The 21735-nt window shown below is 47.9% G+C and overlaps 1 protein-coding gene across 8 annotated transcripts in view; it reads left to right on the forward strand.

Annotated features, from left to right (window-relative positions):
- Window positions 1-21735, forward strand: part of arhgap18 (Rho GTPase activating protein 18) — a 247792-nt gene that overhangs the window by 194759 nt on the left and 31298 nt on the right. For 7 of the 8 annotated variants that reach the window (XM_085997146.1, XM_085997149.1, XM_085997145.1 and 4 more), the window contains 6 exons: window positions 1743-1834; window positions 2368-2445; window positions 6152-6311; window positions 11956-12038; window positions 14258-14464; window positions 17763-17915. In XM_085997146.1, the coding sequence (XP_085853272.1) occupies window positions 1743-1834; window positions 2368-2445; window positions 6152-6311; window positions 11956-12038; window positions 14258-14464; window positions 17763-17915 (773 nt within the window). The remainder of the gene's footprint in view (window positions 1-1742; window positions 1835-2367; window positions 2446-6151; window positions 6312-11955; window positions 12039-14257; window positions 14465-17762; window positions 17916-21735) is intronic. The other variant, XM_085997151.1, reaches the window with a different exon arrangement.

Here is a 21735-nt window from a genome sequence, read left to right on the forward strand (position 1 = left end):
CAAATTTGAAACACTGCTGTCATATGAGGTTGATATATTTAACACTTTGTTGTGTATAAACTATCTAGTTATTTCATTATTCATGACATTTAAGCTTTGCCTTATACATGGGCCTGGCCTTAATTGTATTATTTACTCTCAGGTTGAACTAACACTCGATTCTAGCACCTGTGCTGTGTGTGGGGATAGGTCAGTGAGGAAAATAGTGCCCTCTGACTTGAACTCCGTAATTTTCCATGGCAATGCAAAGGGCTTGCTATAGATAACATCAGGTGAAAGTGTGCTGATGCAGAGCAAAGCCCAAGATTTGCATAGATAAAATAACAAAATGAATAAACTCTCGTTACCACAATTAGTGAACTGTCATCTTCGGTCCAGGAGCAACCCAAAGATAACAATTGCGTGAGGTAAATTTATTTTTTCTAATCCTAGCATGGTCTTCAAAATACTTCGAATACTTTATATACTTCATTGCCTGTAAAGCGCTTTGAGACGTCCTGTGGTCATGAAAGGCGCTATATAAATGCAAATCTTTCTTTCTTCTGGCTGTTGCTTCCCAGAAGACCCCGAGGTTGATGACAATGAGCACAGTTGTAAGCTCACAATAAATAAATGAATCTGAATTTGCAAAATCAAGTGGGGTCATCAGACAAATGGTCAGGTGGGTGCTCAGAATGCCCGATTGGAAGCCTCATCAGGAAGTCTATCCCACAGACTCAATATTCATCTCTCTCTGCTCTCCCTTCACATTTAAAGCTAACCCATCTCCCTCGCTTTCATTTCAGGTTAGAATCATTCTGTAATGTGAAAGAGTTATTGGCCCAGAAATTCGGGTCGAAGGCTTCCCGCGGGTGCAAGCCCCCGACCTGCACTTACCTACTGCGCCAACTGTTGAGCTGTGGGCCGGCGTGGGATTCCGATCCTGGGCCTCCTCCAACTGCTGGCGCACAGTGCTTGCGTATCCCAGGGGCGCAGTTAGTTCGATGCGTCCCCTGGGATCACGTGGGCCATGGAGAGCCAATGGTAGCAGGGAATGCTTCATTCATAAGTTTGACAGGAAGAGCTGTCAAACCTATAAATACTATAAGCCCCAAAACATCACTAAATCTTCAAATATATTTTTTTTTTTAAATCACATTTTTAAAATAACCATAAATTACATGAAATAACTATCTTAAACAATAATTTACATTTTTGAAAAAATTAATTACATTTTCTAACGGGGCTAAAAATAAACTTACCTTTCTTTAAAGTATTTAAAAATAATAAAACTGTGGAAAAAATGTTTTAATTTTAATTAATTCACTACTTACCTTGTTAAAAGCAGGCCTTGCGCCTGCTTTTTAAAAATGTAACTGCTGGAGACTTACCCTCCCGGAAAAACCTGGAGAAAAAAATGTAAGTTCGATGCGCACGCACTGCCTCTCCTGTGCACGCGTTCCACCTCTCAACCCCTTCTTTCAGGGGGACGGAAGTGCCGGTTTCCCGCGCATGCGCAGTGCATGCACGAAACCGGCATTTCCATTGGGCTTACGATGAATACCCCGTGCCTACTCACCCGTGGAGACCTGAATTTCTGGGCCATTAGTTCTGATCTTCAGCTCTTAACTCCTTTTTAATATGAATTAACATATAAAATGATGCAGCTGCATCAGGTTTTTGCTGCAGTTGTCTGGTACAGAAGGAGAACAGGATGTTCTTCAATGTTTAGTGAACTCTGGATTTTCAATATTTGCTTTCAGAAATGGGATTGTTTGGAGTTCCGCTTTCATTGCTGTTGGAACAGGATCACAAAAAAGTACCAGGAACCAAGGTCCCTCTCATATTTCAGAAAGTAAGTACAGGATGCAAAGTATATTGACTTGAAAGTAACTCCAAATTATTGGACACTTGACAATTTGATAACTCAGCTCCTCAAATCTTTAATCTGTTTCAGCAACATGCTGCATGAAGCAAACTCTGTTTTTGCAACCCACAAATCAAATCAGGAGCACTGCAGTAGTGGGGGAAGGCAAAATGTTTCAGTGTAGTATCTCAGCCATTGAGAGCTTAATAATATATTTAATCTTTGGAGGGTACACTGGCGGAGGTTCCTTGGTGTGTCCATGTTACTTCAGACTGATACAACATTAAGTCTACTATTTGAATTTGGCAAATATATATAAAATCTTTCATCTTAATGGATCCTTAGTGCCGTTGTACATGGGTGAGTTATATATATAAATATAAGCCCTTTTCTAGATAACTAATTGTTCAGAATTTGTCTGTGACATTCTCTGCAGTTGCCAATTTGTCTTCTCCCTGATTTAGATATTTTGGTTGGTGTGATACAGATTTGCTAATATGAGATGTCAAATATGTTTGCAGCTTGTTTCCCACATAGAGGAAGAGGGGTTGAACACAGAAGGGATTCTACGAATACCTGGACTTGCATCAAGAATTAAGGTATTTTTAGAAGGACTTATATTTACTGAAAGAAGACTACCTGCAGATGCGCAAACTGAAAGATTATATTAAATGACTGAATCTGTAGTAGTTCTGTCAAGGAGGTCTTCTAAATAACATTTCTTTAATTTACACTTGAAGAGTCACCATACAGCCATCTATGCTGTATGTGCACAAATCAGAAGCTTAAAAACCTTGGAGGTGATTTTAACGCCGTCTGCTCGGTGAGAACAGGGTGGATGGGTGGTTAAAATCGCTGCAGAGTACTTACCACTTTGTTACCTTACCGCTGCATTCCCGGTGGCCGCCATTTCAACCACGCAGTTTTTTATAGTTGGCCAAGGCACCTGCCAGAGGCATGTGGGGGCCTCATGAACAAGAGGGCATAATCTTAACATTAGAGCCAGGCCAATCAGGAGTGAAATCATGAAGAACTTCTTCACACAAGTGGAAATCTGGAACTCTCTTCCCCAAAAGGCTGTAGGTGCTGCGTCAATTGAAACTTTCAAGACTGAGCTCAATAGATATTTGTTAGGTAAGGATATCAAGTGACCGGAAGTAAATGTGAGAAAATGTAGTTGAGACATAGATCAGCCATGATCTAATTAAATGGCAGAACAGGCTCAAGGGGCAAAATGGCCTATTCCTGTTCCTATGTTCCTATGAATACATGCACATCCTATGATGCTATTAGGAACCTGGCGCCATTTTAACATGAAAACACGGAAATCCCGCCCAGCGCTGCATCCCCCACCAATAAAACCTAGCAAGATTGGTCTCTCAGCTATTGATTCAGTATTTAAAGGGGCACTCAGCTGCAGGTGCGTGAATCGTAGGATCCGTGTGCCATTGTGCTGTTTGGACTGCCAAGAGAGTTCTCCGTTTCCAGATCACTTCTTTCTCTCATTACCCTCAGTAAGTGCTATCTGTTTATCATGAGTGTTATTATTGCCAATTTAATTTGGATGGAAGAACACTTGGAAGAAGAGGAACAGCATTAGCAAAAACCAGCAGGAGCAGCAGCTGGGCCTATCAGAAGACAGCAGGTGAGGGGGCTGCCCCTGGGAGGTCATACCCAGCACACAGGGTGTACAGGCCAAGAATCACTTCTTGGATCTATCTGAAGAGGCTGCACTTTTTCCAGGCAGGCTGTTGCAGACTTTTGCAGCCTCCTGTAACAGGCCCTGCTGGACCAGGGGCCTATGCTTTGCCAGTGGCTCTCAAAGTCACCACAGCCCTTAACTTTTTTGCGAATGCTCCTTTCAGTCTACTACAGGGGGCATCTCCCAGTCTGTAGTAAACAGCTGTATTAAACAAGTTACCTGTTCACCAGGGCTAACCAGTATATCACCTTCCCATTGACCTCAACAGTCAGCACAAGAACTCAGAGATTTGCAGCAGTAGTTGGCTCCCCTCGCATCCAGGGTGTCATTGATTGTATTTATGTTACCATCAGGGCCCCAGAACACCAGCCAGCAGTATTCATGAATAGGAAGGGATACCACTCCATTAATGTCCAGCTACTGTCCAATCACAGAAACAGGATCATTCAAGTTTGTACAAGGTACCCAGGCAGCTGTCATGATGCATTTACCTTGCGACACCAAACCATCTCCCAATATTCGACCCTTGCACCAACATGACAGGATGGCTGCTGTGGGACAAGGGCTACCACTTACACACATGGCTCATGACACCTCTCCGCAATCCTATCACACCTGAACAACACAGGTATAATCCATACCATGGGACCCCCAGGATGATTATTGAGCTGCTGAAACAGAGGTTCAGGTGTCTGGGGGCTCCCTACAATATGCCCCATGAAGAGTCTCTCACATCGTAGTGTTGTGCTGAATCCTGCACGACATCGCCATGCAGAGAGGGCTGCATTTGGAGGAGGCAGATCGATAGCAGCGGCTCTCCTTGGATGAGGAAGATGAGGGGGAAGGAGAGGAAGCAGCAGATGAAGGAATGACCATCTCAACACCTTGCAGCAAGAGATGTGAGGGATCAGCTAATTGCTCAGTGATTACACTGACCTGCTCATTCCCCTACTCTGAGAAATTACTCAGAGCCTCCCTGCTTAACAGTCCTTGTCACATCCTTCACCACTCTACTTCGTCTTGCATTGAAGAACATTCAAATTACTCAGACAACTTCTATATCAATTACATACTAATGATGTAGACACAGAAACTGCTATGAAATCACACTGCAGACCCAAGTGCCAAATATAGTAAAGGTGATGAATTTAATTGCCAACTCAATAATTGCCTTCCATTCATTTCTCGCCAAAGTGAACAATCCATGCTACCTTTCTTATAAGAAGGTTTCCTAACACTACTACTCCTATGAGGTGCTCCCTAGTAGCCTCAGCAAAGCTGGTGGAAGGCTGCTGTTGCTCATGTCGGGACCTTTGAGATGCTTGCGACCAGTGAGTTCTGGGTGCTCAAGCCTACGAGGGCCCGGCTGCAAACCACTGCATCCCGACTGTTGCCAGGACAGTCTGGCCCAGCTGACTTGCTGGCACCATGGCGGGTATTGGGTGATAGGGTGGCAAAGGAGCAGACATGCTGATATCCTGAGAGGGAAACAGGTACTGCTCCCATCATGCCACTGCCACCCCCAAGGAGCTGGGGCTCATCACTTCCACTGATCTCCAGGAGATCAGAATGCAGAGGACTCCTTGAAAGCCCCTATCTATCAGTCCACCAATCTGTCCAAGATGGACACCCGTCTCTCCAAGGTGGAGCTCAGAACCTACATGACAACCATTTGAGCTTCCACCAAAGCTGCAAAGGCTGGTGACACTGAATTCTTTTGTGAGGGCCGACTGCAGTGTCCCTGGAAGTGGTGTAATGAGAAAAAAAGAAGAGATGAGTGTGTTTGGAATGAAAGAGATGTGTTATAGTGTGCCCTTGTGATTGTATGTTGAAGGGTATGATGGAGGGGAGAGAATTGTTGAGTGGTGGGGAACGGGGTAAAAGGAGTGTTGGCAGATGGTGTTGAGAGAGATGGAGAGATGAAGAGCAATATGCACCCTTGCTCGCCTTGTGAGGTAATTGAAGTATATCCTACATTGAACTCAGGTCCTGGGGATGATACTGCTGATACTGACTCCATCAACGACCACTGTCCAGACCTTCTGGATGAGGGCCCTGGGGTTGCTCCTGCACCTGCGGGTGCTTGGGGACAGTACCTCCCTCCTTACCTTGACCTCCTCCACAAGGATCTCCATGGAGACATCTGAAATCTATGGGGCTTCTCTACGACTCATTGCTGCAAAGATAATTGTATCCACATGGTTCCAATGAAATCTTTCAGAAAGGAATGCAACCTTGCTTTAGGAGCTGCACTCCCACTTTAAATAGGCCTTGTTGTGCGGAGAAATTTGGCAGGCCCATTTACCAACGTGATTAGGTAGTCAATCACATTAAAATCGGGGCTCTTATTTCAGTGTCGATGATACCCAGAGTGAGTTATGTGAAGACAATTCAGTGAATCAATAATTTGCTCAGTAACTCTGTTAATTCGTACAAACAGGTTGCCTCTATGACCCTTCAAAAAATGTATACATGGGAAGTGAGTGACCATTCCCCATGTAAAGAGAGCATGCAGGACTTTGCTATCAGATGTAAACTAATATTGTATTCATGTTGTTAATGAAGGTGATGCCTTAATCTTTACTCCCCTGGCATGTTTTAAGAGTCTATGTGAGGAGCTAGAAGCAAAGTTCTACGAAGGAACCTTGAACTGGGAAAAAGTACGTCAGCATGATGCAGCAAGTATACTGAAGCTCTTTATAAGAGAGCTGCCACATCCTCTCGTCACTCTTGAGTACCTTGATGCCTTCCTAGCTGTACAAAGTAAGTTACTAATCTCCTGTTTTACTAGCATTCATAATAAAAATGGAAATGCAATTCCTTATGTGTGCATGATACACATCCATATCATTACATTTTCTGTGCAGAGGCCATTCAAGATTTTAATGTAAAACACTCCAAATCTGGAAAGATGGTAATATCTATATATATCTATATATATCTATATATCTATAAATGTTTTTGGTCTGTAAGAATGTATATTTGTTGGGGATATATGCAAATGATACACAAGCTAGAAAATAAAAAGGTAAATTCCTGACATGCATTTTAATGGACAGGAACTCCTGCAAGACCTCCTGAGTCTCTCTGCTCGAATTCTCAATCGGCCTAATTCCCTGATGTCACTCTTAGGGTGGAACAATGCTTGCAGGGACACCAGTGAGGAAATGTTGGGCCCAGAGCCCCTGATTTTCTATCATGGGCTACGGACCAGCAATCTCCCAACGACCACCTCCTTCAAGCACTGCTCCACACAGGTGCACCCGACTGGGGAATCAACCACAATATGCACTCTTGGCATGAAGATGTGCCCACTGTGTGGTAAACCACTGTATTGTATATTGCCACCTCTGGGTGGCGCTGTGTATGGAGGCATGCCTCAGCTGACTCCACCCACCACTGTGTGGGTTTCGTTCAGACTTGTTCAGTCACTCACGAAGAAGCATGGTCTCTTCTTAGCTAATAAAAGCCTTATTCATCTCTTCTTTCGACTCATCATCTCTTCTTCGACTCATCACCTTTTATGAAGTAATTGATAAGCGTATCAATTTTATTAGCTAAAAGTTAAATGGCGACACCTGAGGAGCAACAACAGCAACGGATACAGCAGACATTGCTGAGAGCCCTCAGACCACCACGCCTGGACCTCGACCCTCAAGATGTGGGTGCATCAGCCAAGTTTGAACACTGGCTGAGCTGCTTTGAATCCTTCCTCGCAATCTCACAGGTTACAGAGGAGGATCACAAACTGAAAATTTTGACCGCCCAGGTGAGCCATCAAGTATATATGCTAATCCGGGACTCTAATACGTACGTGGCGGCCCTCGAGCTACTAAAAGGGCAATATACGCGCCCAGTGAACACAATTTACGCCCGACACCTCTTGGGATCCCGCAGGCAGCAACCGGGAGAATCGGTAGGGGCATTTGCACGGGCGCTACTGGCACTCTGCAGAGACTGCGATTGTAAAGCGGTAACGGCTGTGGAGCACGCGCAGGGACTCGCCTGTGATGCCTTCGTCAGGGGCCTCCAGTCAGACCACACCCGGCAGAGACTGCTAGAAAGCAAGGAACCCGACCTGAAGACGGCCATTGCCCTTGCGCTCTCGTTAGAGGAGGCCCACCGAAACCTCGAGGCATACCCCCGTAACGGCGCCGAGACATGGCAATCGAAACCGTGGGACACGGGACCGCCGCCCCCGGCACCAACCGCTGCAGCGACCCAACCGAGACAGCAGCCTCCGGTAAGAACTGCTTCGATGCCCAGTAACCAGGCCCAAAAATGCTATTTCTGTGGCCAGTTAAAACATCCCAGAGCGCACTGCCCAGCTAAGACAGCTACCTGCTCGGGCTGCGGGAAGAAAGGCCATTACGCTAACGCCTGCAAGGGGAAGCCAGCCAGCAGCGCAGCGTGCGGGCCGTGGGAGCAGCCATCTTATCCGCCATTTTGTGTACCCCCGGCCGCATGGCATCCGCCGCCATCGTATCCAACGCACTCAACCGCCATTTCGTCACCGGAACCGACCACCGTCTCGGCGGATGACTATAGTGACTCACTAAGCCACATACTGGCCTCCGTGACGCTGGATCAAGCCCTCCCTCACCATCTATCCAGCTCCATGATGGATATCGCGGTAAACGGCCGCGCCACCAGTTGCCTGATCGACAGCGGGAGCACAGAGAGTTTCGTCCACCCCGACACGGTACGTAGCCACTCCCTCACGATTCTGCCAACGCACCATCGCATTTCTATGGCGTCCAAGTCCCAGTCAATGGACATCAGCGGCTACTGTGTGGTGACCCTGTCAGTAGGGGGCACTGAATATCAAAAATTTAAACTGCTAGTCCTGCCCCGTCTTTGCGCTGCCGTCCTGCTAGGGTTGGATTTTCAGTGCCACCTTAAGAGTGTCACACTAGCATACGGTGGACCCCTCCCCCCACTCACAGTCTGCAACCAACAACTTTTAAATCGCCCGCTGCAAACCACCTGCAGCCTTTCCACATTAAAAGTCCCCCCCCCTCCCCTGTTCGCTAACCTCACCCGCGACTGTAAACCCATCGCTACCAAAAGCAGGCGGTACAGTGCCGGGGACAGAGCTTTTATCAGCTCCGAGGTGGAGCGGCTCTTGAAGGAGGGCATTATCGAAGGTAGCACTAGCCCCTGGCGAGCCCAGGTTGTAGTCGTTAAAACCACTGCAAAACGCCGCATGGTAATCGACTACAGCCAAACCATAAACCGGTACACCCAGCTGGACGCGTACCCCCTCCCTCGCATATCTGATATGGTCAATCAGATTGCGCAATACAAAGTATTCTCCACCATCGACCTTAAGTCAGCGTACCACCAGCTGCCCATCCGCCATGAGGACCGCCAGTATACTGCCTTCGAGGCAAACGGCCGCCTCTACCACTTCCTTAGGGTCCCCTTCGGTGTCACCAACGGGGTTTCGGTCTTCCAAAGGGAGATGGACCGAATGGTTGACCAGAACGCGCTGCGGGCAACCTTCCCCTATTTGGATAACGTCACCATCTGCGGCCACGACCAGCAGGACCACGACGTTAATCTAGCAAATTTCCTCCGTACGGCCCAACGGCTGAACCTAACGTACAATAAGGAAAAATGTATGTTTCACACCAAGCGCCTGGCCATCCTCGGCTGCGTGGTGGAGAACGGAGTCATCGGGCCCGACCCCGACAGAATGCGCCCCCTAATGGAGCTACCCCTTCCCCACTGCCAAAAAGCACTGAAGAGATGCCTGGGGTTTTTCTCCTACTACGCCCAGTGGGTGCCCCTCTATGCAGACAAAGCCAGGCCCCTCATCAAAGCCACCTCCTTCCCCCTGACACCAGAGGCGTGTGCAGCCTTCACTCTTATCAAGAACGATATCGCGAAGGCCGCAATGCACGCGGTGGATGAGTCCATCCCCTTCCAAGTGGAGAGCGATGCCTCCGACTTCGCCCTAGCCGCGACCCTTAACCAGGCGGGCAGACCCGTGGCCTTTTTCTCAAGGACCCTCCAGGGCCCCGAGACGAGACACTCCTCCGTCGAAAAGGAGGCCCAGGCTATTGTAGAAGCGGTGCGTCACTGGAGGCATTACCTGGCCGGGAAACGATTTACCCTGCTCACTGACCAGCGTTCAGTAGCTTTTATGTTTAATAATAAGCAGAGGGGTAAAATCAAGAACGACAAGATCTTGAGGTGGAGAATCGAACTCTCCACCTACAATTATGATATCTTGTATCGGCCAGGGAAACTCAATGAGCCCCCAGATGCCCTATCACGTGGTACATGCGCCAACGCGCAGAGTGATAGGCTGCAGTCCCTCCACAATGACCTCTGCCACCCGGGGGTCACCAGGTTTTTCCATTTTATCAAATCCCGTAACCTGCCCTACTCCATCGAGGAGGTCAGGACCATGAGCAAGAGCTGCCAAATCTGCGCCGAGTGCAAACCGCACTTCTATAGGCCGGACAGAGCAAGCCTGATCAAGGCCACCCGCCCCTTCGAACGCCTGAGCGTCGATTTTAAAGGGCCCCTCCCCTCCGCTGACCGCAATGTGTACTTCCTCAACATAGTTGATGAGTACTCCCGTTTCCCCTTTGCCATCCCTTGCCCAGACATGACCAGTACCACGGTCATCAAGTGTCTGAATGACATCTTCGCTCTGTTCGGGTTCCCCAGCTATATACATAGCGACAGGGGCTCATCGTTCATGAGCGACGAACTTCGGCAGTACCTGCTAACAAGAGGTATCGCCACGAGCAGGACCACCAGTTACAACCCCCGGGGGAACGGCCAGGTGGAAAGGGAGAACGCGACGGTTTGGAAGGCAGTCCTCTTAGCACTAAAATCTAAGGGCCTTCCGACCTCCCGCTGGCAGGAGGTCCTCCCTGCAGCGCTTCACTCCATTCGGTCACTGCTTTGTACTGCCACTAATGCGACCCCTCATGAGAAAATGTTCGTTTTCCCCCGGAAGTCTACATCGGGAACCTCGCTACCGGCATGGTTGACTTCTCCTGGGCCCGTCCTACTGCGGAGGCACGTGAGGACGCATAAAACGGACCCCCTGGTCGAGCGGGTGCACCTCCTACACGCCAACCCCCAGTATGCCTGGGTGACATACCCAGACGGGCGGGAGGACACGGTCTCCATACGAGATCTCGCACCCTCGGGTACCCCTGAATTACCACCGTTATCCCCCTTACCACCGTTATCCCCCTTACCACTGTTATCCCCCACCACCCCTCCCAACCCAACCCCTGCAGACGGCATGCCAAAGCCCCAGGAATCTTCGCCAACCACCCAGACACCAGACCCGACGTCGGATGCTGCAACACCACCGCCGCCACCACGACGATCAGGACGTCAGACAAGGCCTCCTGATAGACTTAACTTGTAGTACCCTTCACCCCGCCGGACTTCACATTAAACAAGGGGTGAATGTGGTAAACCACTGTATTGTATATTGCCACCTCTGGGTGGCGCTGTGTATGGAGGCATGCCTCAGCTGACTCCACCCACCACTGTGTGGGTTTCGTTCAGACTTGTTCAGTCACTCACGAAGAAGCATGGTCTCTTCTTAGCTAATAAAAGCCTTATTCATCTCTTCTTTCGACTCATCATCTCTTCTTCGACTCATCACCTTTTATGAAGTAATTGATAAGCGTATCACACTGTAAATATATAAAAGATGCCCTATAATGAAATATGAAGAGGAGAGCACAAAATTGCACCCTCTTCCTGTACCTGTTTGTGCTTGTCTTCCATTTCCTACTTCTTTATTTCTGTCTCCCCTACTTACTCATTCTAACGGTAGGGCCTTGATGCTAAGTCCGGGCAGGTTTTGGGTGGGTGGGTAGGGAGTTGAATTGGAAACTCACCTGCTGCCCGAGAAATGAGGCCCGGCCTATTTTAACTCCTAGGCCTCATTTAAATGGCACCAGAATTCTTCAGTGGTTGCTGTAGCTGACAACTAAAAGTTTTGTTATTTCAATCCAAACTTTTACAAAAACTTTCCTGTGGAGCCAGGAGGAGGAGGAGGAGTACTACCCCGACTCCACAGTCATCGCAATCACCGCCTTCCCTCCACTCTACCTCTTGCCCTCTCCAGCCCCTTCTCAGGACTTACCATCAGACCACTGCTGGTGAGGCAAGCAGCCCGGCATTTGTGCTGTTCATATGCGCCAGTTGCCTGTGGAGAGGTGACAGGCTGCATTAGCTCGCCTGTAAAATGTTAATGAGGCCCAAGGCCCAATCTAGGGCTGGACTCGGGTTTCTCAGTTGGGGCAGATGAATTTCTGCCAGATAAATTTCTGCCCCTTCATTCGTGTGGATTTCACTCTAGATTGATTTTGAACTCTTAAGTATGATGCTTTTTAATAATGCAATGCAAATATTTGATTGACAGATCTATCAAGTAGAAAATTTCAGCTACAGGCTCTTAACTTGCTGGTGCTTCTCCTCCCAGACCAACATAGGGACACACTGAAGGTATGGATTGTCAGTTGTATTATACATACATATATCTTTTCTTTTTGGTTTTCCCTCAAAATTGCATTTTAAAATGTGAAGAAAAATGTTTATTGTGTGTAATTTTGACATAAGTTTCTTATTCTAAAATAAATTGTGCTAATCCTTGTTCACTTTGGAGGATTGAGGGATTTTTAGGATCAAGCTCTGCGATTTAGATTTCCAGCAGAGAGAGAGACTCCTGCATATCTTCGGAAATCACGGGTGTGCATTCTGTGATTCCCTGAGGTGTGCTTCCTGTGAATGTTGCTTCCATGATTGATACACATTATATATGAAAAATGAAACATTAATAAGATTTACTTGATAGCCAGCAGAGTACCAGGTGGCAGAGTGGGTTAGCAGCATACTACCTTGCAGCTTTAGGATTTCGATTTGAATACTGCCCAGAGCTGAGAGTTTTCTTTTTCTGCTGGCTTTAGGGGTAAGAATGAGTTTGGGTGGCAGTTTCAACCACGTCCCTTATGAATGTAGGTCTGGAGCACAGAATTGCCTACAACTTGCCCAAAATGTCAATCTGATTAAATTGGGGGTGAAATTGGTCTTGGGCCGTAGCACAAAAGTGGTAATAACAAATCAGCAGCACATTTTACACCCACTCGATTTTCCTTTCTATTGACGCCAATGAAAAGAAAATCAGACGGAGTGTAAAAAGGGTTACCGATTCACTGTCCCCAGTTTTGCGCTACCACACAAGACCAATTTCAGCTCCAAGGAGTTCATAAGATGTGTGCAAAAGAAATGCCACATAAGTGCAGTTGGGGTGTTCTTGTAAGATTGCAGTTCGGTTTAGTCAATGAAACTATGCAATGTTTGACTTGGTAGTGTTTTATGCTTACGTGTGTGTGTGTGTGTGTGTGTGTGTGTGTGTTTGTGTGTATGTGTGTGTATGGGTGGTGTGTATCTAGGTTCTGAATAAAGCTTATTGTTAGCTGTGGCTCAGTGGTAGCACTCTTGCCTATGAGTTCGAAAGTCCTATTGCTGTCATAGGACCCCAATTTACATGGGCTTATGAAGCTCCTAACTGTTTCTGGGGGTCTATGGGCCAACTAGTAAGGCTGCCGACTCACTATCACTCATTTTACACTATCGCACAAAGCCAAACTCTACCCCAATGTGTTTATGCCATTGCATTGTGTATTTGTAAACAAATTAGAAAAGGCTTGCCAGACATGTTCATGAAGTCATTAGCCCCAATTTTCCAGTCTGCCGCAGACCCAGTGATAGGCGGGCATGGTGGGATTGGCATCTGTCCGATTGAGTGAGTGCTGACACGGCTAGAAATACCCGGGTAAATGGTCATTTTAATAAAGGGCGCTGGGAATGATGGGAAATGTACAGATAACTGGCCTTGTATGGGGGCAAAATTTGCTCTAGCTTTTAAAAAAAGCTGTTAAGTATTTGTAATGCATATTCAAAAAAAAGTGTCTGCATAATAAATGTGGAGGCAGGAAACAGCTTCTGTGGGATTAGAGCTGGAACAGAGCAGCACCTGAACCCTCTGTTTACTGGCTGGCGAAGTTGACCTGCAGGTGAAGGGCGCAAAGAAAATCGCCCTATTTGCCATGCTGAGACTCCCTCCCCAGAGGACAGCAGGGCACCCTGCATGGTAGGAGGTAACGGCAAAACTCACTGCTGCTGCACTACCCACAAGACCTGGGAACAGAGGACAAAGAAGAAGGCACACTTTAAAGAAGTTGCTAAGATAAGTCTACCCACTGTTACAACAATTAGGCATATTTTTTTAAAAGCACACATATATACTACATGGTGGGATTAATCTCGGCCGCTCATTGATGTTCTCCTAATAAAAGCTGAAAAAAAATCCTCACCTCAAAGTCCATTAAAAATACACCACTGTATTTGCACTGAAGAAATTTGGATTTTGTGACTAAATCAGGTTTACCATCAACAAAACTGACAGTAAAGTATCAGTTATCTAGAGGAAATATTTGATGGTACTGAGCAGATTTCTTGTTTACATCACAGACTGTAGAATACAAGGCAGAAATCCCTGAGAGCAAAGCTCCTTTAAATATGCTAAAAGAAAACCATCCAGAATTTGTCCAAAAATTATGCAGTCATGTGTTTTTGATTTTTTTTTTCTAAAACCACACCTGTTTCTTGTAAGGTCAGAAATACCCTGCAGCTTTGATCATGTAATTAATATCCTTTTCCAGGCATTGCTTGAATTTCTTCAGAGATTAATAGACAACAGGGAGAGCAACAAAATGACACTAAACAATGTTTCCGTCGTCATGGCACCCAACCTGTTTATGTTTAAAGGATGTTGCTCAAAGTCAAGTGCAAAGACACAGTTTGCAATGGCTGCTGGGACAAGCAACATAATGCGCTACTTGATTAAATACCAAGACCTCCTTTGGACGGTAAGAACACTCTCAGGTTTGCAAAGCATGTCCTTTGAAACTAAGCTTCTTTGGGGTAATGTTACGACTTTGCTGTCCTGGCAGGGAGCCTCACTCGAGAGTGCATATTCAGAACTCTGGCACACCTTGTGCAGAATTTCCAAATATTCAGAAATTGTGTACAGCACATGGTGGAACAAAGTTAGAAAATTATTCCTCTTAAGCTTGTATCATTTTACACGTAGAAGTGACAATGACGGCTTGCGTCGGCCAATAAAAAGTGAGAGTTTGCCATTTGAAATTTCTGTGTGTTCACTCAAAAACTCCAATTTTGCATTTCTGCCAAAACCTGTGTCAGCAATGGTGGGCTGTCAGTCTAAAGCTAGCCTGTAGCCCACTGAGTGCAATTTTGCAGGGACAGGTCATTTGAACAATGAGCATAAGCTATCAGCACACCTGTGGCCATGCGACATCTAGAAAGTCTTGCTAGCAGCTCAAATTAAATGCAATGTAACCACTCTGCATATTGGGGAAAATATAGGGGTCACTTTTAACATGTTCCCACCAGACAGGAAATGGGCAGCAGTGGGTGGGCTGCATGTTTTACAACCATCTCCATGATTTTCCTTTCCATTTAAGTCATTGGCTTCCATTGAAGGGAATGGGGACTAAGTGGATAGCTCTTCCAGTGAGTCAGCCCAGGTGTAATGGGCTGAATGGCCTACTCCTGTTCCTATGTTCTTTCAGAGTGCAGGCACAGGCACGATGGACAGGCGCTATCAAATTCTGTGGTTTTATGATACAATGTTCTGCTCTCAAGAACCCTGCTGCCTGGGAAAAGTTTTTTGTGCCTGGTAAAGTTGATGCCTTCTGTCCACATGGAAACTGATGAACATGTTTCCCCTTGCAAAGAAGGCGCCACTTGTTTGTTGCATCTGCGGATAGCCAATTAACTGATTTGGCGTATGTTATCCATGGTGGCTTGAGAGGATTCAGTGATCGAAACATTTAATGCAGTATGGATCTGTAAGCGCAAGATAAAACCTACAAGTGGTACAAGTTATCTGTTGGTCAACCTCCAGGAGATTGTATAAGTATGGGGAAGCTTCCTTTATGAAGTAGAAGAGCTGAAGATATCCTCTGAAAGGCCCAGGAAGCAATATCCAGGCCAGTAATTGCAGGTCCTGGAGTAAGCATTGAAGCGTATATAAAGCATAATTGCACCTGCCATCCTTGTCCTATCTTCCTCCTCAAAAGCTAAGTGCACCAAAGAAACTTCCATTCTGCCCATGGTTTCTTCAAGGGGAATAGCAGCTGGAAGCAAGGCAGTTGTAAGAAACATAGCTGGAAGTATGTCTTGCAATGCAGAAGATTAGGCCTATATAGCAACAGAAAATGCACCAATCAAAATGCAGGTAAAACAATATAATGGGCTGGATTTTCCGATCTGAGCCTTCCTGCGTGCGGATGCCTCCGATCATAAAAAATCTACGCACTTACCTACTGGCTCCGTAGGTTCCGAGACTTGCTGTCCTGGGCCTCTGCTCTACGAAATGCGCAGAGGCCCAGGTATCCCAGGGGCGCATGTGGTTCACGTGGGCCATGGGGACCCAATCAAAGAAGGGAATCCCCCTTCACACTTTTGACAGGCCTCCATGCACCAATCTGTCAAAAGTATGAATGGGGATCACTTAAAAAAGTTAAACATTAAATAATTTTTTTTTTAAATCACATATTTTAAATTAGTTAAAATTACATTACATTAAATATTTTAAACAAAAATTAAACTTTTTGAAAAAATAATTAAAGCTTTTTACAGGGCTAAAAATAAACTTACCTTTTTTAAAAGTATTTTAAAATTATAAATGAGTGAAAAAAAATTTTTTTTTTGTCTTTTAAACTCTTAAAGGAGAAAAATTCGGTTGATTAATGCCTCCCGTTAGCCCTAAGAGGGCGCTAACGGGGCGCAAAGCAACTAGCGCCCGGGCGCGGCAATGTTTGCGCCGTTCGCAAAATTGACCAGACATTTTACGGCAGCGCTAAACACTACCACTGCGACCTCCTGCGCCCACGGATCATGACGTCAGTCAAGTGTGCAACGCCCCGGTAGCGCCCCAGACCGGATATTGAACGGTGCCCCCTGCCTTTCCGCCTGCCGCTAGCAACAACAGGTAGAGGGGAACGATTTGCAGCCAGGAAGGGACTGGGGGAGCGCTATTTAAAGGCGGCCACTTCCTGCCTTTTTTTGTCCGCGACTTCTGGAGAGATTCAATGCTGTGTGAAGGAGTTTTGGGTACTGAGCAGCACTTTGCAGGTTCATTTTGATTTGACCTTCCTCGCATCGATTTAGAAGAGACTATGGGGGCTGCACTCTGAGCTCTTTCCCTGGGCCTCTCCATTGTTCTTTCCAGCAGAATTGATGTACAGGTCTCTCCAGGCCGAGATTCAAGGCTGCAATGAGCAGGGTGTGGCTGCAGAGCAAGATCGACCCTCCCCTTTAAGAACTGGCCAGCGCCAGTGTGTCTGTGTTCCATTGCTAACTGACATCACGAGCTTCGCCAGTGCTCTGAGGTAGCGCCTCGCTCCTCCGTGTTAGCGCCTTAATGGAGGTGTGCATCGCCTGATTTAGCGCTCAAATCACCTCCAGGGGTGATAGAAGCCAAGTCTGCAGTCGGAGGCGATAAATAGCGCCAGGCGCTAAACTTTGCGCCCGGCTGATAATTGCGCCTCAAATGGGGCAATCCCCCTTACTGCTTTTACCAGGAGTAAGGTATTTAAAGGTTTTCAGCGGGTGGAAGTTGTGCAGAAAGCAGAACTCTCTGCCCGCAGAGGCCCTTCTCCCGGGGATGCGTGCGATCTGTCGAGAGGATTCTTGACAGATCGCAAGTGCCGGGTTTTAGCGAATGCGCTTCGCATGCCTAAACCCGGCACTTGCAAGGCACCTATGGGTGTGTACATACCTCGTACGCACTCATGGGGGTCAGAAAATCCAGCCCAATACACTCAAAAAACCCTTTCCAACCAGATAAGCACATGAGGAAGAAAGGAATAGAAGGATATGCTGATGGGGTTAGATGAAGAGGGGTGGGAGGAGGCTTGTGTGGAACATAAACACTGGCATGGACCTGTTGGGCGAATGACCTGTTTCTGTGCTGTAAATACTTTGTAATACTTTGTAACCAACAGTCCTGTATTGATACAGTTTGCTGGGCCATCAAGGTGATGAAACAGTCCCCAAAATTAATGAGCTGAATCAAGTCTTGACAGAACTGTCAAAAAAAGTCTATAAATATGAGCATTTCCTTCCAATATTTTCCAGATCCCAAAGTTTATTATGAATCAAGTGCGACAACAAACCATTGAAAACCATAAAAAACTGTCCAAGGAAAAGGCTATGAAAAAACTACTGAAAAAGATGGCATATGATAAAGATAAGCATGACCGGAACCAAACTGAAAAGAGTCGAACAGATGTAAGTAAGCTGTACCAACACTTAGATTTATTTTAAAATAGTTAAAAAATATAAATAATTATTGTATAGCACCCTTGTGTGAATAACAAATGTGCCAAAAGCTGCATATTTGGCCGAAGGTAATTTATAAAACTCTACAATATTATATTGCACTAACTGGACTAAGAATGTGATGTGCCATCAATAACTCAAGGACAAGAAGTTAAAGGATTCAACTGAAAGCTTTTAATCGCTAAGAACATTGCACGTCATTCCACATCGGATTCGTCTGGCAGAATGACTCATACAGCTCTTGAGACCTTTATATGACAAAAGACAGGGGCGGAGCCAATACACACAATAGGGGAAAAGGGGGCGGTACACACAACACAATGCAGGTAAAACACAGGGGCTGATGAAGACATATATTTCATCACATTCACCCCTTCTACAGATTTAGTCTGTCCGGGGGTGTGATAGTCCTTCCTGAACGTCGCAACAGTACCTCGGGTTCCGACCGGGAGTCCGTGGTGCCCTCCTGGGCATACCCATGTGCTGGGGGTGTTGCAGGTACTTCTGGGGGTGGTGAGGATACCTCTGGGGATGGTGGAGGTTCTTCTGGGGGTGGTGAGGATGGGTCGTCGTCGCTTCCTGCCGAGGCGAGGTCCTTTATGGACACGGTGTCCTCACGCCCGTCGGCTTGCTTGACGTACGCGTACTGTAGGTTTGCGTGGAGTAGGTGTACTGCCTCCACAAGGGGATCCATTTTGTGGCCCCTCACATGCTTCCGTAATAGGACTGTCCCTGGGGTGGAGAGCCACGAAGGTAGGGACACTCCCGAGGTTGATTTGCGGGGAAAAACAAACATCTTCTCGTGAGGAGTGGTGTTAGTAGCAGTACACAGTAGCGACCTTATCGAGTGGAGTACGTCTGGGAGGACCTCTTGCCAGCGGGAGGTAGGGAGGCCTTTAGACCTTAGTGCTAAGGTGACCACCTTCCACGCCGTCGCGTTCTCCCTCTCCACTTGCCCATTACCCCGGGGGTTATAACTAGTGGTCCGACTCGTGGCTATCCCCTTCGACAGCAGGTATTGGCGCAGTTCATCGCTCATGAACGACGCCCCCCTGTCAGTGTGGATGTAGTTCGGCATGCCGAACGTGCAAAACAGGCTGCCGAGGCACTTGATGACCGTGGCACTGGTCATGTCTGGGCAGGGGTAGGCGAATGGGAAGCGGGAGTACTCGTCCACAATGTTGAGAAAGTACACATTGCGGCCGGTGGAGGGGAGTGGTCCCTTGAAATCTAAGCTCAGGCGCTCGAATGGCCGTGTAGCTTTGATCAGGTGGGCTCGGTCGGGCCTGTAAAAACGGGGCTTGCATTCCGCACAGGTGCGGCAGTCCCTGGTCATAGACCGGACCTCCTCGATGGAATAGGGCAGGTTACGGGATTTTATAAAGTGAAATAGCCGGGTGACCCCCGGGTGGCAGAGGCCATTGTGGAGGCCCTGTAGCCTGTCCCCCTGGATGCTGGCACACATCCCTCGTGATAGGGCGTCGGGGGATTCGTTGAGGGCCCCCGGCCTATATATTATGTCGTACTCAAACGTGGAGAGTTCGATCCGCCACCTGAGAATTTTGTCGTTCTTGATCTTCCCCCTCTGTTTGTTGTTAAACATGAAGGCTACCGACCGCTGGTCGGTAAGCAGGGTGAAGCGTTTGCCGGCTAGGTAGTGCCTCCAGTGCCGCACTGCCTCCTCTATGGCCTGGGCCTCCTTCTCTACCGAGGAGTGCCTGATCTCGGGCCCTTGGAGGGTTCTTGAGAAAAAGGCTACGGGCCGCCCATCCTGGTTGAGGGTGGCTGCTAAAGCGAAGTCGGACGCATCGCTTTCGACCTGGAAAGGGATGTTTTCGTCCACTGCCCGCAGCGCGGCCTTCTCAATGTCGTGTTTAATGCTGTTGAAGGCGGCGTGGGCCTCGGCCGTGAGCGGGAAGGACGTTGATTTCAGGAGGGGGTGGGCCTTGTCAGAATAATTGGGGACCCATTGGGCGTAATAGGAGAAGAACCCCAGGCACCTTTTCAGGGCCTTGGGAGCGTTTGGTAGGGGTAGCTCCCATAGGGGGCGCAATCAGTCGGGGTCCGGACCGATTTCCCTGTTTTCCACCACGCAGCCCAGGATACAGAGGCGCGTGGTGCTAAAGACACACTTATCCTCGTTGTAGGTGAGATTGAGTCTGAGGGCGGTTTTCAGAAATCTCGCGAGGTTCGAGTCGTGGTCTTGCTGGTCGTGGCCGCAGATGGTGACGTTGTCTAGGTATGGATAGGTGGCTGTTAACTGGTTCTCATCGACCATGCGGTCCATCTCCCGCTGGAAGACCGAGACCCCATTCGTTACCCCAAAGGGGACTCTGAGGAAGTGGTAGAGGCGTCCGTTCGCCTCGAAGGCGGTGTATGGACGGTCCTCCGGCCTAATGGGGAGCTGGTGGTATGCTGATTTTAGGTCGATGGTGGAAAACACCCAGTATTGCGCAATTTGGTTAACCATATCCGCTATGCGGGGCAGAGGGTAGGCATCTAGCTGTGTGTATAGATTAACCGTCTGGCTATAATCTATCACCATCTGCTTCTTTTCGCTACCCTTAACTACTACTACCTGGGCGCGCCACGGGCTGGTACTGCATTCGATGATACCCTCCCGCTTGAGTCTTTCTACTTCAGACGCAATGAACCGTCTGTCCTCCCAGCTGTACCGCCTACTCTTGGTCGCTATGGGTCGACAGTTGGGTGCGAGGTTGGCGAACAGAGAGGGCGGCTTGACCTTCAGGGTAGCCAGACCGCACACTGTGAGGGGCGGCTGGGACCCACCGTAGGTAAGCGTGATACTTTGGTGGTGGCACTGGAAGTCCAGACCCAAGATCACGCTCACACAGAGATCTGGCATTATCAACAGTTTAAAATCTCTGTAATCAGTGCCTTTTACCGACAACATAACCGCGCAGAAACCTGTAATTTTTGAGGTATCAGTCTTATCAGCCATGGCGATTTTGCCCTGTGTAGGGCCTATCGTTAGTGAAAGTCGTTTTACCAGGCTAGGATGAATAAAGCTTTCGGTGCTCCCGCAGTCAATCAAGCATTTAACATTGTTCCCGTTTACCTCTATGTCCATCATCGATCTAGACAACGGATGCGGCCTGGATTGATCCACTGTGATTGAGGCCACCAGTGGGTCCTGGGGGTCCGTGTAGTTGGGACAAGACGGTGGACTCCATGAGGGTGGACAAGATGGCGTCCAAGATGGCCGCCCCCACGGCGCGCATGCGGCGGTGGCGGAGTTGGAGGCGGGGTTCCCTCTGCAGACTTTACTGAAATGTCCTTTCTTCCCGCATTTAAAACAGGTGGTGCCCTTCGCTGGGCACAAATGCCTGGAGTGTTTGTCCTGGCTGCAGAAGTAGCATTTCGGGCCCCGATGCATCGCGGCGGTAGTGGGGCTCCTTGGTGGAGGCTGGGGCTCCGACGGTGCTGGGCTGGCCTGAGACCTGGGAGGTGAAGACGGCTTCCAAGATGGCGGCCCCCACGGCGCGCACGAGGTGGAGTGGGCTGCGTGGCCTGAGGAACAGGATTCAGAGTTCCTCTGGGCCATATCCAGCGATCGCGCTATGCCCATAGCCTGTTTTAAGTCCAGTCCCTCCTTTTCAAACAGTTTCTGCCGAATGTAATTTGAACTGAGGCCCGCAATAAAGGAGTCTCGGATCAGCTCCTCCGTGTACACGGTGGCAGACACGGCCTTACAGTTACAGTCTCTGCCCAGTACTTTTAGGCTTAGCATGAAGTCCTCTAGTGACTC

This window comes from Somniosus microcephalus, chromosome 9, assembly GCF_052327205.1.
Source record: "Somniosus microcephalus isolate GS21.2 chromosome 9, FLI_Smic_1.0, whole genome shotgun sequence".
Lineage (NCBI taxonomy): Eukaryota > Metazoa > Chordata > Chondrichthyes > Squaliformes > Somniosidae > Somniosus > Somniosus microcephalus.